This window comes from Lasioglossum baleicum, chromosome 14 (genome assembly GCF_051020765.1).
Source record: "Lasioglossum baleicum chromosome 14, iyLasBale1, whole genome shotgun sequence".
NCBI classification, from domain to species: Eukaryota; Metazoa; Arthropoda; class Insecta; order Hymenoptera; family Halictidae; genus Lasioglossum; species Lasioglossum baleicum.
This window is the reverse complement of record NC_134942.1, coordinates 12314207-12333949: the sequence shown is the minus strand read 5'-3', so window position 1 is coordinate 12333949 and position 19743 is coordinate 12314207. Positions and strand designations below refer to the sequence as shown.

The 19743-nt window shown below is 41.1% G+C and overlaps 1 protein-coding gene across 1 annotated transcript in view; it reads right to left on the bottom strand.

The window, feature by feature from the left end:
• LOC143215961 (uncharacterized) overlaps positions 1 to 19743 on the bottom strand; it is an 86704-nt gene that overhangs the window by 20845 nt on the left and 46116 nt on the right. The window contains exon 3 of the mRNA XM_076438608.1: positions 8796 to 8891. Coding sequence (XP_076294723.1) covers positions 8796 to 8891 — 96 coding nt within the window. The remainder of the gene's footprint in view (positions 1 to 8795; positions 8892 to 19743) is intronic.

Genomic DNA, 19743 nt, shown 5'->3' with positions numbered 1-19743 from the left:
CATAGTGAGCTAGTCGACTGTCAAGCCAAATACGGCTGTTCACCCCTGGCTACGACCTTCGTTGCTCCAAAGGGGACGGAATATTAGGTACTCGAATATATCGACCTTCTGGTAAATAAAGGAAAGAGAATAATTCAGAAATTCGGTTCGTATAAAATAATCCAATGATCAAGCTATATTATTATTTTTATATCTTCATAAGAACTCGAGTACTTCTGGGAAAAGCATTGTTCGATTGATGTATTGGCAAGATAGTAATTTCGGTATTTTAAGGTGAAGTGAAATCCAATTTTCAAAATCAAGCAATGAACTTTAGTCAATGAAATTTTCTTATTTATTCTTTTTGACAATGATCATCATAAATGAAAAATATCTTAATCATTAAAGTTTATTGCTTGAATAAAAAGAATGGGGCTCTACTTCGCCTTAAAATACACCGAAATTACATTTTTGCCAAACCAATATGTATAAAAATAGACAGGGTGTTCATTTGAAAACTTTCCAGGCGAATATCTCGAAAAGTATGAAAGATATTAATAAAATGTAAATCACGTGTCCAAGGATTTCGAGGGTTTTCAAGGCCATTAGAAGGTCAACTTTGTTTTTTCAAATGGAAACCTATATTTTTATTAGGAAATCCTACAGGATTAAGTGCTAAAGACAAATTAGTGACATACCTCTGGAAATAAGCCAGCCGTTGATTTTTCGTATGTCTAACACTAAACCTACCACCATCGGTCAAAATGATCGGTTCCAGATTTTTTATTCTAGAATTATTGAAGTAATAAAAATGATTTCACAAGAAATGATTGTATAGATATCTTTAGTAAAATCCGGTTACAATAGGAGCTACACAAAGTCTAAATAAAATCAATCTTTCAGTTTTTATAAGGGAACATGTACCACATTTACTTTTAAGACTCGGTAGTTTTAGTGTTAATGCCAGAGAGAACTATTTAGAAGACTCTTAGTTATACGAATGGCATTCGTGTACACTGACTTGTAATTCGCGATAGTTTTACTCTCAGATCGACACGTACATTTAACATTACTAAACGGCAGAAACTTGTCCAAGTACCTAATAGACAAAATGGTTGACTGTCGCGTGAGTTAGCCCGGCGATTTCGGTCCCCCTTTTATCTGAATCGGCGGATCTACGGGGTCGATCGGCGACAAAACAAGGAAAAGGGTTGAATCTCGTCGGGAGAGTTCGTTCACCAAGTGGATCAAATTAGGTGGATATGCGACACGCAAGGAATTCGAGCAGCGAGCAGAGAGAGAGAGATAGAGAGGGATACCGTCCCCCCTGATTTGCCATGCATCTTCGTTCGTGTCAGTTCAATCGGCGGAATGAAAGAGAAACGGCAAAACCTCGTCCCGAGTGTCAGGAACACGTGGATCAAGTTGTCTAGGGGCTTTTCTCATCGCGTGTCACGCTGGAATTAAGATGACTTATCTGAAGCTCCTTCGATTTTGTTTATGCGCGCAGAAATGAAAGACCCTCTTTTAATTTAATTCTCGTTCCTTCTGCCCTGTCAGCCAGGCCACCGACCTTATCGGACGGTCAGACATGCGTAGGGTGAACCACCTGATGTTAGAACTCGTTGCGTTCGATCGCAGCTCAAAAAGCTCCTTCGTAGCTCGTAGATCAATGTGCTTGAGCCTGGGGACAATTGCCAAGTCGCATGATTGTTCGGTAATGAAGTGTTTCGTTTTATATGAAAAATAGGAGGACATTGCTCAACTAATCATACAGGTTTTGTTTCATCTTGTTTGCGAAACCATTATGCAGTAATATATCGCGTTTGATGTCACTTTAAGGGGTTAGACTCATTTCCAGAATTGCAAGGGTGCGGGATGTGCCTTCTCATTTCTCGATAATGCAAAGGTGGGGGTTTTTAATAGTCAACAGCGCTAGATAAAAGATCATTCTAGGCCGCGATCTCCCTCAAAAGTCTTATTTTACCACGTTTTTATTAGCTCGCTTTCTTGTCTGTCTGTTTGTTTGTTCGGTACAATTTTTCCAATTAATTTTAAGCTAACTTCCCGATGAGAGCCAGAGACCTGAAATTTTAAACATAGCTCAGAGCTGGATGACAAGGCAATATTTAAAAAAGTTTTTCTGAAAAGCCTATGCGTTTAAAAGAGATATAAACTATTAAATTTAACCGTTACACCTCCCCGCGTGATAGGAACCCAGACATTCTAATCTAGGACATAAGTACATATCTGAACGTGAAATTTCGAGCTCTTTCAGAATCCGTAGTCAAAAGTGGGGGTTCCCAATTAAAAAATACGTACTGACCTCCAAATAACCTTGAAATGGATCCGAAGGTCAAATACAACTTCATGGACATATGTCCTCCATCAATCCCTGCAACTTTTATTGCAAACATTTTTACCGAATATGCTTATCTGAGAAGTTAACACCCGACGGGTGGTTTGGACACCCTGTATATACAAATAACTTTGTTTAAGAAAATGTGGAGGTCGCGAACTTTGTTGCCAACCTAATATTATTCGTTGTCCCCGTCTTTCCATTATCGAGAAATGCGGAGGCACATCCCGCACCCCTGCAATCCAGGAAACGCGAGTCTACCCCCTCAATTAGATAAAACGAGACGAATAGAATGGAACAAGTTTGACAAAAAAATCACAGAATTGAAAAATTTCTAACCTGTTGCTGCGTTTGTATTAGTGCGAGTCTCGTCAATACTCTGCCCCTCGCTGGCTCGGTCGTCGAGCGTGCTCACCGCTTGATTGGTTCCGAGGAGGATTCCCAATGGTGGGAATACAATTTGGACAGTTACGGTAGAGACCTGCGCGACAGTTACGCAGATAATGCTGTATGTATAGTTCCCCCAAAAAGGCTATAACTAGACCGGGATTTTATGCATTTATGACAAGAATGGGGTAATTTAAATAGGCGTAATATAAAACACTAAAAACGTTAAACGAATTTAAAAATACTTTTATATCAGTTTCAACCTGTTGAATATATTAAGAGAGAGAAAACAAATTTCTATGTCACTCCGGTTTGTTGCAATTCAGGCGGAAAATTTTTATTTTGCATAAAGATTCGCTGTCTAGCTATAACAACCAAATTTATACGAGCATACAAAACGCATACAATGATTTCTTTATAGAAATGTGTTTATACACACATTTATATAGCTCGTGCAAATTATTCACACTTGTAGGAACCTCATTTGAAGGCAGAAGAAAACATTGAATTCATTTAGAAGCATAGGAATCAGCACTCCGAGACTCACGTGTAACAAAGCCCCAAGTGCGAATATCGCGCGATCTCACATTATGAATACAGAACTCTCGAATTTCTCGGCAACAATAGGCAATAATCTCTCGGATCTTGTCAAGCAAAAAAAAAAGACGCTGCGAGAACGCCTATTAAAATACACTTATTAGTAGCAATTGTAAAGAAATAAGGTGTATCCAGCCTGGTTGCTCCCGGACAGAGAACAATGCAATAGGGCGAAGTTAGAGCGTCGTGTTCAGGTCACTGGTGCACCGGCAAACCGTTAGGATTCTCTGCAGCCAGGGAGAGGAACATTGTGCATAGCCACGGGTATAACCCTAACTTCCAAGAAACGATCGCTCATTGATCCTAGGTCTCTCCTCTTGTTGACGATATAGGTCACGTCCACATAACGGTCACCTCGAAACTCACAGCTCAGGCTAATCAACCTGACACCGGCAGAAACTGCTGTTGTGATCGGACTGCATGCTGCGTTTTTGTCCATCGAGCCAACTACTTCTGGTCCGTTCAGTCGTCGAAGAGGTTCCTCCGAAAGACATGTTCATGGACTTCATTTCATTACAGGTAATAACATGGAGGATTAGAGAAGAACATGAGTGGAGCCAGCTCGCATAATGAACCAGGCGGGAGATATGCGAAAAGCGGGGTCCCGTCTAGTCCTCCAGCGAGCCAGAAGTTGGGGGAGGAAAGAGCATACGTCCTGGACGTGTGTTTTTTAGTGGGTATTGGGGAAACCGAAGACTTGTTTCCCCCGAGTCCTACACTACCCCATTTGAGTTTTCTCCACACGTCCTTAAACTAAAAAAATAAGGTAATAACATGGAGGATGTCTTCTTTCGGTAAACTTGTTGATGTGCTACCTCCCCTCCGATTTCAATGACCTTGAGATATGTTATCAGTATAGTACTTCCCGAAAATACAATTCTATAAGCGGACCACTGACTTTTCTTTGGAAGGCACATTTTACGAAATGACAAAACAAAATGACTTCCCTCAATTTCTTCTCTGTTTCATTCATGTCGGTTCTAAACGCATAGAATTCGCAGCCTGTTTGTAAGATGGTACTTTTCCAGAAGCTGTGAATGGAATACCATGCGTTTCAGCGAATTTTTCCGAAAGCTGACGTCATTGGTAGCAAGATTTACGACCGGACAGTAGTGCATGAAATTCCCCGGTAACCTGCCGATAGATTCGAACCTGGTGCTATCGCGAATTCTTTGCACGATCCCTTATCAAGTGCACACGGTTTCCCATCGGACTTGACTCTGCGGCCTCAAAAGACTTCTGACAGGAGGCTAGCAATCGAAATGATACATAACGTGTCACGCCATTAATAAACCTCCTTGCGAGAGTCCGTTCCTGTGGCATGAAACGCTCGAGCAGAACCGATCGAGTAGATAGCGCACGATAACGTGTCTCCCTAAAACTCGCCATCGATCATAACATTTTGAACCGATTTTTGAGAGCTGACGCACGGGGAACTGGCCTTTTGTACGCGATGCGTTTGATCGATGAAACTTTGCCTGCATAGAGGATATATTGAATGCCAACGAGGTTACAGTGGCAGTCAAAAGCTGGTTTCAAATGGATACTGTTATGTGTGTACAGGATATTTCAAGTAGTGTGGCACATTACACTTCTTCGGAGCTTTCAATGGGGAAAATAGATGACATTTTGTGCCACGTGTGGCCTCAATAGTATAGCTGATAGTGTTCTAAACATTTCTGTAGCGTTGTTGTTTATTTCCATTTTATTCCTCTGAATGTTACTGACGTGCAAATTAAATAATATATGTGTATTGTGTATTATATGTATATCATATAATATATTGTATTATATAATATATCATATAATATATGTGTATTGTGTATTATATACCATATAATATATTGTATTTATAATATATCATATAATATATTGTATAATATTACTATATATATAATAATATATTGCTATATTATATATTGTATAATATTGCTACATAATATATTGTATAATACTACTATATGTATAATATATTGTTTAATATTATCATAAAATACATTGTATAAAATATTGTCATATTATATATTATTATATATTACATTGCAAATTATATGTATTATATAATATAGTATAATATAACATATAATATAATAACTAATAATTAGACTGCGGATGTTTTTTTTATGCATTTTCCAACATTTGTGAACAAATTGTAAATTTGTAAACAAATGATATTATTTTGAACAGATCATTTGTGGAAGATCCGCACTCAAGTAGCCAAAGAGCTGCATGTGGCTCGCGAGCCGCAGTTTGCCGACCACTGTTCTAAGGGCACGAGATACTCGTAACCTGAAGAAGACTTGGAACTCTTTTCCAACAGTCTAAAAATAAAATCCAGCTAAATGATGCATTAAGTAGGAATGTTCCTTTTCCTCTGGTAAATGGTATATCGATTTCCCGGCGTCGTATCTCGTCACGCGCTACATTAATAAATTAATAATTGCGTGGAAAATGAAATGGCGTCGGTAAGAGGATTTCCCATGGAGCCGATTCTGACACGAGATTAATATTTCACGGAAAAAAAGTCGATCGTAGCCCAATTTACGGCATCCGCAGAGGCTTGTATGAGGGTATGCGCGTAATGCGACGCTAATTTCTTCGCGAACGATCGAAAAGGAACAGGTGAAACGTCAACCGGCATGGGAACATCCTGTCGTTGGATCGCTTCGAGCTAGTCACGCTGAAAATCATATGATCTACGCCGTATGATCCATCAAGTTACAGTTACCTACTAGCGAGCGGAGTGTTGCCAATCGATAACAGACGATAACACAGGCAATCTTTCTAGCCGGCCGGCAATTAACAGGTTACGGTTTATGCCGAGTCCTCGACGGTCACTGAACGGAACACAAAATGGACCCGTTTGAATCAGAATCCGCCAGATCTGCTAATTACTCTGTACGCGATGAGTCATACGACCGATAATGACTCCTGTTTCCCTGAAAGTAGGCGCAACAACTAATTAAACGATATAACCAGATTTCTACGGTTTTACTCTTATTGTTTATGATGCAACGGTGAATGCCGATCACTTTTTACAACCTTGCGAGATAAATCATTCGAAAACAGATCATTTTATCAATTTACAGCCTGCTCGCTACATTTTAAGCGGTGGCATCCTCTATGTGACGTTTAATGAACGATTATACATCAAATTAGAAAATATGTAAATGATAAGCAGCTGTTACGTTAAATATATGTATACAGGGTGTCCCAAAAATATCGGAGAATTTTGAAAAGGGTGGTTCCTTAGCACTAAACCTACCACTGCCGGTCAAATGGCCGGCTTTATAGTTTTCATTTTAAAATGAAGTTGCTTACATGGAAACCGATTCGATACATTTCTTTATCCAAGAACATATTGTAATAAAAATTACACAAAATCTAAATAAATAGTTTTGTCATTCTTGTAAGCTAAAATATTTTGTGTTAGAATTTAATAAAATTAGAACGCAGCTACAGCAGATGAATTCTGGCTCGGCCAACACCAACGTCATGTTCTACTCTAGCAGCACTCTGATTGGTCCACGGTCTTCGTTAAAAACTCCTTAACAACGCCGCGGAAAACATTTTCGCAAAGGAATATTTGATTTTAAATCATCTCAAGAATCAGACCTGGCTAAAATCCCTCCGTCTCATAATACAGTAAATCCTCTATAAACGCAAAAGCCTCGGGGAGGTTCGTTTGCATTTGTCCTAGAATGACACTATTTTTTGAGCTTCAAAGGCCGAGCCGAACGTAGAAAAGGACAGCTGTGGAAAGCGAGACTGCGCGCGGCCGAAGCGACTGCGACTCTCCGCGTCTCTTTCTTTCCCGTACGCTGTCCTTCCTTGCGCCCGTAACGTCCATCGTCAATTAAACCACTAAATACAGTTGAAATTATATCGTGTTTGGTCTTATTTTAATCAGAAAAATGCCACAAATATGTTGGTCAAAGTTTCAGAAGAAAATAAGTAATAATAAAAGAGATTTTATATTGGTTTTACATTGCGAGGACGCACGGGCCTTTAAACTGTGCCGACGATTACTAAGAGTGGAGGGGATATTCTTCTGCGTTTATAGAGAATTTACTGTATTATAAATATCGACTAAGAAGACCATAGAAACATGCAAAAAGAAGTGAAACGAAAGACAGAAACACAATTTTAAGGCAAACACGATTCCGAGCACGCTTCGATGAGTTCCAGCATAAAGAGTATCGTTTTTGCGCGAGCATCGTGGCTGGTGAGTCGCGTTATAAAAATCGGAGCCCATGTGAAACAGTCCGGCCGCGACTGCGAGACATAAAATCCTCAGTGTAGTGACCGGGGAGCTCGGTTTCGCGAAACGCAAATTGAAACAATAAGGTAATCCGAAGCAGGCAGGGGTACGCCGGTGAACTTGGCCATCGATAAATATGTTGAGGAACGACTGCCGGCTATCACCGTATCTGGCATAATGATCCACATCGGGCGATCCTCCGTGCGATCCCGATGGGTCTTTATCGCGGAGGCGGACCCGAGAGGTGCACGCAGTTCTTGTGAACAAGGTGACCGCGTACGGTTTCCCCGTGTCTGGTTATGCTAATTATATTGCGCCGGTATTACTGGGACACATTCGCGGGACTTGTTAAATAGCCGATCATTCTATAAATAATAACTTTATTTTCCGCAGGTGGCGGGGACCGATAGGATTCAAGGCTGCGTGGGAATTCGAGTTGCCGGGACGGTCCCATGAGTATGAACCTCTTCTCTCTCCGACACAGCGTCTCGCATTTAATAAGAACTATGTCACGAACGTTGGCGAGCCGGCGTTAAACAGCCACAAATTTAGCCGGATCGGATATGGCGGTGCTGCATTCCTTAGGCCCCGGCAAAAAAGCGTAAATTACGCGACGAACGGGTGTCATTATTCGAACAAAAGGCCAGTTGGAAACGCGGCCTGTCCCATAAGTACATAAATTAGCCGGCGCGGCACGGCGGCCGCCGCCGCGCGCAAAAAGCTACACGACGGAAGAAGGTAACGGGCGTCCGCGACACGCGAGTGAATCGACTGCACGTGGGAGAGAAGCAAATAAAATACGAATAAAGAATAGAGTCTACTGCCGTACAACTCGGACAACCGTGCAGCATCATTAGCCGCGACGTCCAGCTTCTGATTTCCTTCTTCCCCCGTGTCTGTAGGACGAGAAACACGTCGCGGACGCGACAAGGACCGGCCAACTGCCCGCGCCGGGACATTTACTCCGTCGTTCCAGCATCGTTTGTTTATTAACGATGGATTTGCGGAACCCGCGTTACTACCCTCCGACGCGAAATCAAAGGAACGCTGAATTAACAACGAATATTTATTGACGATCTTCGAGTTCCTGCACAATTTTGTGCAAAACGTATGAAAATATTCTGGTTGTGCTCATTTTTTATCTGAAACTAACTTAATCCGGAGTTCATAAAATTTTATCACAACGAACTATTTTTATACAATTATTTTTACCTTCTTTGCGATGTCCAGCTGCATCATGCCATCTACACTGCCGTTCCTGGATCGTTTGTTTATTAACGATGGATTCGTGAAACCCGCGTTGCTACCCTGCAACATGAAATCAAAGCAACGCTGAATTAGCAACGAATATTTATTCGAATTCCTGTAATTTTGTGCAAAACATATTAAAATATTCTGCTTGTCCTCATTTTTTATCTGAAACTAACTTAATCCGGAGTACATAGAATTTTATCACAACGAACTATTTTTATAGTATTGTTTATACCTACTTGACGGTAATAATTATAATGGAAACTGTGAGAAACCTTAATACCATTCAATCTAGTCCTGCTTATTGAGATATAAAATTGTATTGATTTATGTATATTATATATTATGTATATTATGTAACTCGTAAACCAATTAACCAATTGCAATGAAATTTTCAGAGCGCATATAATCCATACGAGTTGACCAAACACTTCTTTTAAATTTTCGTTATTGGTCCAGCTAAAACAGTTATACAAATCAATTCTTACCATTGTTCTTCACAATTCCGACCAAATGCATTTTTCCAACATATTTATTAAACCCCATTTACTAAACTAATTTTCCTAGCCTTACAGAGAAATTAAAATCGTTCCGATTTAAATTGTGTGTCATCAGTCATGCTCCTATATAAATGTATGCAAAATTTTAAAATCTTTTTGCAAGGCACAAATTGTCTAAAATTGACAGGTCTAAAGGGGAATAGCCCCTTAACGGACCGGACAACGGGTCGAAATCGTTGGTGGCGGGGTACGAACGGTGCGCGACGCAACGAATAAAGTACGGAGTAACGAAAGAACAGTCGAGTTGGCCAGTGGCGTACAGACCCGGACAGCCGAGTGCAGCATCATTAGCCTGGACGTCCAGCCTCGCGATTTCCGTCTCCTTGTTTGTGGGAAGAGACGGTCACGGGTTCCGACGTTGGTCGAAGGTGGGGGCTGATCGCCCTTATCGGGCGAGGGAGCCCCCGACGACGTCGCTCTCGGCCACGGTGAATGGTACCCGGTACTTTGTTCTCGGTTCCTGGTACTCCTGTGCAGAGAGCCTGTGCAACCGAACATTCGAACGCCGGTTCGATGACCCTTCGACTCGGAACGCACGTCGGTCCCGTGGATTCGAACAGGCCAGGCCAGGCCAAGCCGAGAGAGCCAGGCCAGCGCCCATCTGCGACTCGAAACGACCGACACCGCCGTTATCCATCTGCCTTCGGGATTCCGCGATTCGTTAACATTCTTGCCGAATCAGCCGGGCCCGCCGAGCCCGCTGGGACTTCCGTCGATCACTGCGAACACGACCGCGTCCAACTGTCCACGGAGCTTATTCGTATTGCTCGAAATAATTACCAGATCGATCGCATACGCCGCCCGTGGACCCTCAATTCGATGAATTTTAAGCGGCATTCTTTGTAAGAACGTGGGTCACTTTATAAATATGCAAAGTGTCCGCTCAAATTCAATCTGTTTTCTTTCGATACAAGACGACGATGTTTTCTTTTCGCAACATAGAAACGTTCTTTATGTGATCTGTGGAAAATTAATTCCATACTCGAGTTCACGAATCAAAGGTCAGTCAACATTACTTATGAAATTATTACAAATTTTATGAAGCATGTAAGGTGTTTCGTCTGAAACAGGTCACCTAACTGTCTCCTTAATTTGCAATAGTACGAGTAACATAGTTAATATAACTTCTTTTTATAAATGTCAGTTTTTAACCAGTTTCTAATAACACGTTAGACTAATGAGAATTTCACATAGAATCTGCTAAACATGAAAGTTACTCTTTCTTTTTAGGTCGATATCAAATTTTAGCCATTTGCAAACAATACTTGTGCATCAAAATAAACGTAGATCGAGTAAACTATTAAAAATCAAATCATAGATCCTTCTAAAATAAGGTTTACTAAATAATTTGCATTAAAAATTGATTTTCACGTTCTGTAAAAAGAGTGTATGTGAAAATAGCAATCGACCTTATAAAGAAAAGCTGTAGATCCCGTCGCGAAATAGCCAGAGCAGTTAAAAAAGCGACGTCAAATAAACAAAAAAAAAATTGCAATCACATTTTTAATAAGCAACAACCGCCAAATAGAACCTTCTCGACATTCGACAACCTTGACAGCACGTTGAAAAATCCTCAAGATCGAAGGATGGCACTTTTCTGCAAACAATTACCGAGCTTCCAACAGCGTCTAAATCCCAACTACCCTACAGCGCAGTATAAGGTCGAATCGCGTCCGAACGATGACAAAAGGAGCACGACAGGGTAGAACGCGGCGACCATGCGAGCACCTAAACGCCGGGTAGCATCCGCGGGTAAATTAGCGGCGTCCGAGACGGTCGTGAAATGCCGATTTCATGGAGTTGTCGCGTCCACCGAATAAACTCTGTAATTGGTGACTCGTGGACGCGTTAAGAGGCTCCCGGGCGACTTTACCATTAGACGTTGCATACGCCATTGATAAAGTCCCGCGGTGGGCCCGGGGAGTCAGCCTCTCATTGTCCTTAAACTCGGAATGCCATTAGAGAATAGTGGACAGAGGGAGAAAACTCAGGGCCCCTAACATGCACCGACACCGAACGACTGCAATGTTAATGTCTAAAGTATGTTTCCTCTCGCGCGCGTACCGCTTAATGGCCGGCGTTCCTAAACTGGAAGGAGAGCCGGAGCCGGAGCCAAGCCGATCATGCCTCGCCCGAGCATGAAACAGAGTATCGGGCCCGTTCGGGACCGCGAGGCCTCGGCTCTTCGGATTCAATGCCATCGGAGTTATCAGGGAACATCGTCCGGCACCGTTGCCACGAAAAAGCGTTCCGCGATTAACCTTAAGTGCCGCTTTGATCCTGATGCCAATAGTCAGAGCGTCTTCGTGCTCGTTTTACGGATAGATACCTGTGAAAGCATGGTACTAGGGCAAGTATGGGGCATAGGAGAAAGATTATTCAGAGATGAATTTCAGAAAAAGAATGCTTTTGTTCGACTGCTTAGTAGGAGGGATAATGATGTCTGGGGCAGAAACACTATCATTCAGAAAGTTCGTAACCTAACACTGAAATGACATGAAATAATGAGTCAAAATACATTTCTTCTTCAGTATATTCCCCCTTAAGCTCAATACATTTTTACCAGCGATTTTCTAATTCATTTACCCCATCTCTGAAATGATGATTTACGCTCACGTGGTCCCCATAGGCTTTAACGTCACACGCTATGTGTGACCCAGAAAATGCAGTATGCTATATGGGGTAAAACACGAAGCAATCTCGACTTTGACCATAAATAAGAACCATATCAATTCCCCTCTTGCTTCGAGAAACTCATGGTGAGCAGTTTATTACAATATTACACCGAGGAAATGTTTGAAAGCGATAATGTCCTCTAGATACTTGTAGATATTATAGTCAATTTGTATTCAACAGTCAATTTTAGAGTCGTGTTACTTACCTATATCTCTTACCTATATCTTACCTATATCTGAATGCGTTTTAATGTCAACTAGAATATGCAAGATATACAAATATGTATACATTTACAAGAAAAGATGTTAAAATGTAAGTGGATTAATTAATTAATTTATTGAATGGTTTGCAAATTTTTTTAATAAATAAGTAGACAATCAACGTGTTAATATTTAGCCACTGTTTAACATTTTACGAATTCGTCATGCTTTCCATCTATTAACCCTTTGCACTCCTTTGTCGAGTGTGACTCGACAATTAGAGAAAGACAAATGTAAATAAAACGGTGTAAAAACGTAATAAAATGTAAATGTAATAAAAATTATTTATTCAATTGTCTTATTTTTTAGTTAACAAATATAAGTTCCATAAATATAAATTACAATACAGTTTAAGACAGTTTGATACAGATTAAAATTGTTTAAAATAAGTAGCAGTCAAGGAACTGGTCTTTGAAATAAATTTCAAATGAAACACTTCAAATAGTAGATAATTCTTAGCAACACGATTAAAAAATAATTCGGACTGCAAAGGGTTAATAAACTAGAGAGTTACAATCGACCATTTACAAAATCGTTGAGCATCAGTTGCTTTCGACAGTTGAATCGTTAAAATTAGAACGTGCGTGTTAAGAAGCCAAAGAAGCTAATAGAAAAACTAAAATTTATTTCACCGAAGGTATGCAGCCGCTTAACGGGTTATAGAGGCAGCATATTTCACGATCGCGTCTGACAATAGGTTGAAATTACTCGAGCGTATCCACCTACCCCTAAGCGTGCAATCTGAATCAATGAGAGAACATATTGGCCATCGGAGATCGGCACGGTTGATTCCGTTGGCCATCAATCGGCGTCGGGGAGCTGTCATCGGTGCTTAAATACGAATCTCGATAAAGAGAATAATCTTTGTGTAGCGTGGCGCGTCGCTAGTGAATTTTGTATGGGCGTGTCGGCGTCGTAAACCTTTAAAATACGATGTTCCCGCAGTGGACACGTTAATTGCTACATAGAATGGCTGGGATGAAAGCAGCCCTTGATAAATTGCGTTGTTAAGCCATCGTGTACAGGGTATACATATATATATTACGACGTTATCCGCGTGATACGTGTTCGCGTCTATGATCGCGCGTGTGTTGCTCACCTGGCCTGATCCTTCAGTTCTGATAAATCGTCTGCCGAAGGACTAAGGTCCATCGACGACCTCGAAGTCGGTTACCGATGCCGGGCTGAACAGGAACACGCGGTCAGAAGGATGGCAAGAGTGCTCTGAACCCGATGCCCACAAAGCCCCGTCGCGTCCTCCTCCTTCCTCTTTTCTTATTCTTCCGCGAGTTCTTTCCCCAAGGGGCTCCGGCTCCGAGGACTCCGAGCAATTGAGGATTCCTACAGAAACGCCGAGCCTGCTCGAGAGCATGGCTAATATGTCGGACGGATAGGCATGCGTTGAATGCGTAACATTTTTATCAGATCGGCAGGAACGCGGAGAGCCGGCGATTCGCTCGCCGGATCACTGGCCAATGTAACCAAAAGCCCTGGTTCGAAATGGATTCTAGACATTCGGAGATTTAGAAATTTGGAAATGACACTTCAACATCACTCTTCTGTAGGGAAAGGGGTGTAAACACAACCCAGACCAGAGCTGGGCAATAATTTAATCAACGATTGACGAATAAATTTCTACTTCAATCGTTAATCGCAATTAACAATTGCACTTCTACTTTAGTCGTTAAATGCGGTTAACGATTACATTCTTCTCAATTGTAATCGTCAATCGGATAATTGATTTATGATTAACTGCTGAAATTTCGAAATGAAATACGGAATCCAAACTGTATGCATACTGAAAAAAAATGAAAACTGGGTTTTTTTTGGTTGAGATATATTGGGTTGGCAAATAAGTTCGTTTGGTTTTTGTGAGATTTATTCTACTCTAAAAAACAAATATTGCAGAATCTCTGAGATACAGGTTATCCCAAAAATGTTATACTTCCTTGATGGGGATGGCTCCTGAAGTCATTTGAAGCAATTTTTTCCTTTACCAAAATGTTCTCCGTCGCTTTCTCCAGCAGTTATTAACGAAAAACACAGACCAATCAGAACGCGTTTACTTCCGCTGGGCGTGGCGTTGGCATTAGCGTAGGCGCGCTCTGATTGGTCCGTGTTTTTCGTTAATAACTCTTTAACAAAGCCGCGGAGAAGATTTTCGCAAAGGAAAAAGTTGCTTCGAATGTTCTTGGGAATCATCCTTTTCAAGGAAGTACAACATTTGGGGAACGTTGTTCCTGATCCATTCCTGCGCGATTTACCGAAAATTTGTGAAAACAAAGAAATAAATACTAAATATAATTGATAAAAATTAATAGATAATTTGTAGAGTTTTTTTACGAAGCAAAATGCCTGTAATGCATGGTTAGCCACCGGGAAGAGTCGCTTCGCCGCTGTATGTACATTCACGATTCCACGGTAACGGCCGATAAGATTGACCGTCATCGGCGCAACCGTGGCAATGTGACCAGGGTTAATAAATACCGTGAGCGGTCACCTATCACCGGTTAGGGTCCCGGCTCGCCACCAATTACGCCGGTGAAATTCCAATATAATAGGGATGACCTGCGGGCTCAATGACGTAACAACTTCCTAGAGTTTTAATGGAGGCAACTATGCACCACCGTTTGGTACAAGCGCATTATGCCAACACTTGCAACCTTGCCGCGCACGTTCGATCGCTGACAGATAACATTGCAGAGCGTCTACTCTCATTGAACGTGACGGCACCGGAGAGCTTTGTGGCACGGAAGTAGAACCAGCCTTATCAGATTGGCTCACCTCACCTTTGCCAAGTTCAATTGTGTTCCGTGCCAAGTTCAAATGTGTTTCTGTCAAACAACGAATTCGTGTTGCAATATTTTTTGCCGCCAGCATATCCGCCGTAGAACTTGCCACTCTGACAAACGATGTTGTCTTTCATCGGGATTAGCTTCCAGGAAGTTGCTGCGGAGTTGTCTGGCTCCGTTCTAGCCGGAGCTTGATCGTCAGACAATTGTTTCTAACACTTCATTCGAACTTTTTCGAATGGAATTATACAGGGTGGTCAGGGTTAGGTCTGAGTTCTGGGTTCACTTTAGGGGGTAGACTCGTTTATAGGATTGCAAAGGTGCGGGATGCGCCTTCTGATTTCTCGATAATGCAAAGATGGGGGTTTTAAGTAGTCAAAAGGGATAGATGAAAGATCAATTTAGGCCGCAGTTGCCCTCAAAAGTCCTATTTTTACGTTTGGTAAAACATTAGGTTACGAGACGTAATTTTCATTAGTAGGCAGCATGTAGCTGTCGCAGCTTTATGCGAATAGCTGCATGCGCAACTTTATGAGAATGGCTACATGCGCAGCTTTATGAGAATAGCTACATGCGCAGCTTTATGCTTCGAAATAATGCAAATTACGCTGCCGAATAATTCAAATTTAAATCGAAATTCAACTTTCGATCATTATTTTTAAATCTAAATTCAAATCCAACTATCAGCAAGCCAATTTAAATTGAAATTTATAAAGAGGCTCGACACGGAATTCAGGCTCGATACGGAATTCATAAAGATTCGACACGACGTGTTATTTCGTTGATCGCTCGCAGGGGACTGTCTCTTTTTATTTTTAAACAAAATCACAACGTAAACATTAACGCAATCAATAAAAACATATGTAACACTTGCAATCAATAAAAACATATATAACACTTGCAATCAATAAAAACATATATAACATGCACACTTAACATCATTCTTACAAATTCAACTTTCAATCGTTATAGTTATTATTAGGTCTATAACTTAAAAACCGGAATTTTTTTTTAGGAAATTAAAGAACACCTTGTACAATTCTGTTATTCAAAGTATTGTCCATCGGAAGTTACTGCATCGATTGCAAGAAATAGAAATCAAATTTCATGTTATTTCTTCCCTTAAGACTCGTCAAAATGACGGGTTCTAATATCCTTACTTTGCGTTTATTAAGATTGTAAAAATGCTTCCCTGAGGAATTATTTACCAAATTTATTTCTTTGAGTATATATTATTGGAAAAATGACCAAAAATTTGTCATGTTTATAAAATATTGTGAAATAGTTATTTCTAGAGTCCCATAAACCTAGTGTTAATGATTTCAATAGAGGAGAAATCGTATATTGATATCTTTAATTAAAAAAATTTCCAACAATTTTGAATTTCATCTACTCAAGTTTGCCATAAATGCATGAAGACTCTCAGTCTAGTTGTCAAGATACAACATATTTGTATCAAATTTAATTGATACAGAACTAATTTGAAAATTTAGGTCTTTCCTCATTCTGAGATGATTTTGTCCCAGAGTGAACCCGTTCCAAAGATTTTCTGTTCAGGAAGAGGCGAACAGAAAATTAGGGTCGGCGACGCGTGTCAAATGGAAAGGACACGAAGCGCAACGTTGCTAACGACCCGATAAAGCGGCACTATCCGGTGATGAGCACGTTGCCGATCGAACGTAATGAAGTATAATTGAACGTAGCCGGATAGCTGTCTAACTGCCTTGACCCGCGAGACCCTTGTGTAACCGCGGGTCAGCGACTTCATCGAGCCCCCAAGACCTAGTGTACATTTCACGGGTGTTACGAGTCAAACGGATTGCTACTTGTTAATGCGACGCCGAGTTAATCATAATTAAAGTTCGTCCCTGGACCGCGGCTTCGCGCCCTCCCCACGACACTTGCCTCTGATATACGACGTATATATTCGTCGTTAATTTCTGCGACAGTAACTAATAGGCGGTGCGAGGCCGTGTACGAGCCACGCCGCGTGAACTCGCGCAAGCGGAAAAACCAGCCATCTCGGAATTTATCGATAGTTTCTCGCCGGAACTTTGACTTTCTGGAGAACGCCAGATTCCGTGGCTCTGCGCTGGCCACTGCGAAAAGAGACCGACGATAGCTGGATTCTTAACCACTAGCACTATGATCTATTTTACGGTCACGGTGATTAGATCATTCACGTTTATAATTTCCTGGAAGAAAATTGGTTAAACTTTACGTTACCGGACTCAAAATTAGCACCTTTCTCCTACGAATTATGATGTATTTGGTACGTCATCCGGTAGATTTGTACCCGGCGCGGATGCAGATCGAAGTTTCGATCCTCTAGGATCAATAGTTGAGGATGTATGGTCGCTTAAAGTTGAACATTTTTGATAGGTAAGGGCGCCGCCATATTGGTTGGTAGCGACGACCGCGAGCCGCTCACCTTGCCGCCCCCCGTACCCCCTCGACCTCATCCTAACTAACTCACTCAGTAAGCGGCTTGCGACCGTCACTATAAACCAATATGGCCGCGCCCTTACCTGTCAAGAAACTGGGAATATGCTCAACTTTAAGCGACCATAGCTTCTCAATTATTGACCCTAGAGGTTCGAAACTTCGATCTGCATCCGCGCCGGGTACAAATCTACTGGATTACATACCAAATACATCATAATTCGCGGGAGAAAGGCACATATTTTGAGTCCGGTAAAGTAAAGAGCAGCCGAAAATTTGTAGCTACCGTGTGCCTAGGTATTTTCCAACGGCTGTATATTAACGACGACAAAATAGAATTTGATTTGTTTTCCTCGATATTTAGAAGATACAGTTTTCTTTCGACATCATTAAATATATTACATAGTTTCTAAACATATTATTTTTTCAAAAATTAGTATACGCTGAAAGATTCGTCGTTCAAAAACCCACAAATTAGAATGTGAAATTATCGTCTAATAGTTTCGGAGATATTCAATAAAATTGATTGATCAACCCCAACTTTGAGGACTACTTTCACTCCCTTAACACGAATGTCGACACAGCTAAAAAGTTCGTATCAAATACTTTTTTCATACAAAAATTTCATTAAAATCGGCGTGCTGCGATTGGATAACCTCCCTTATTAGCACAGACATAGAATAATACCTCTTTATAGACAATTTTTACACACAATCTCAATAATCGTAAGTTAAAAATATTAGAGCCCGTCATTTTGACGTGCCCGATGTTAAACCTAATGTTAAAGTTTTGTGCACACATCAGCGTTGCCAGATTAAGACTTCTCTCTCCCCTCTACTTTCCCCTTCTACGATGCTATTCCCCCCGCGCCACGACCCGGTCACGTGACTAATTCGGCACTGGCAGAGGGGGTAACTTTCTCCCCTCCAGTCGAGAATCTATTATTCCCCTGATCCAGCGATGAACGATTACCGTTATTACTTTGTCATTTCGCTGAATTTAAGCATACAATTTTGAGCAAGTATATTTAAAGTGCTATCCTTTTAATTAAATACAATAAAAAATGTGTTTATTTACGCGAGATCAACCTCTGAAATATACAGCAGCAGCGAAAGCGTCACAGAAACTTCTCGGCTAGTACTTTCCTAAGAAAGGAGTACATAAATGTTGTCGATTACACAGAGGGGGGTAGGCATCCGATGATCCCTCGAAAAAAAGACTGTCAGACATCCATCGATGTCACGGCTGGTGTAATGGCTTCTATATGTAGAAGCGAACGCGTGTTTCTTCACAGCGTCGAAAAAAGCGGTCAATGGAGGACGACGGCTACGAAACGACAATGCGAAATTACGTGATCGATCCGCTAAAGGTGAGCCACAGCAGGCTTATTACCGAAGATCGTTGGTTGGCTCGATAAATCGTTGGAAAGTGGAACGGTTAGCCCACGGCCCGTCAAGATTTCTACTTTCGTAGAAGTACAGTGATTTGAAAAGGGAAAGGCCGGCCGGTCTTTCGAGAATTCCAGCCGCTCGAAGAATTCAGATCGCTGTGGAAATTCGGGACAGCCGCGAAGGAAATCGCAGACAGGGTGCTGCGGAATATCGACAAGGCCTCGTGTCGCTGCGAAATAGGTCGACGCCGCCATTTTTGGTTCGCTTAGGAACGATTTAGAAGTTTGCCGTGCCGGTTTTTGTCGCCAATGCATTCTCTTTCTAACCGTTTCGCATGTACGACTCGCATTAATATTTCAATACCCTGCAGAACATGGCGGCTTTTCTCAAATTCGATGGAAAGACTTGAATTCTTTTCCGAAGTTAGAACGAATAGTTTAATCGCTGACAAGACGTTATTTTTCTTTTAAAATTTTTTAGGTACTAGTGCCGTTGGTTTGCAGCAGTATTTTCGATGTTTTAACGATTTCGGAATGTTCGAAAACAAGACAGCGACTGTTAACTAGAATTGGAAAACTGTGATGGAGGTATGCGAGTATGTAGTACGATGAGGTATTGGAATATGTACTTTAATTCCTCTAAGATTAAATTATTATAAATTTCTTCTTCCACAATATCCACGTTTCACAGAAATTCCAATAATAAACGAATTTCAAAATTAATTTAAACTTGAAAAAATTCCTCTCAAATGAAATTTAAAATTAATTTATTATTAGAAAATTCCTCCA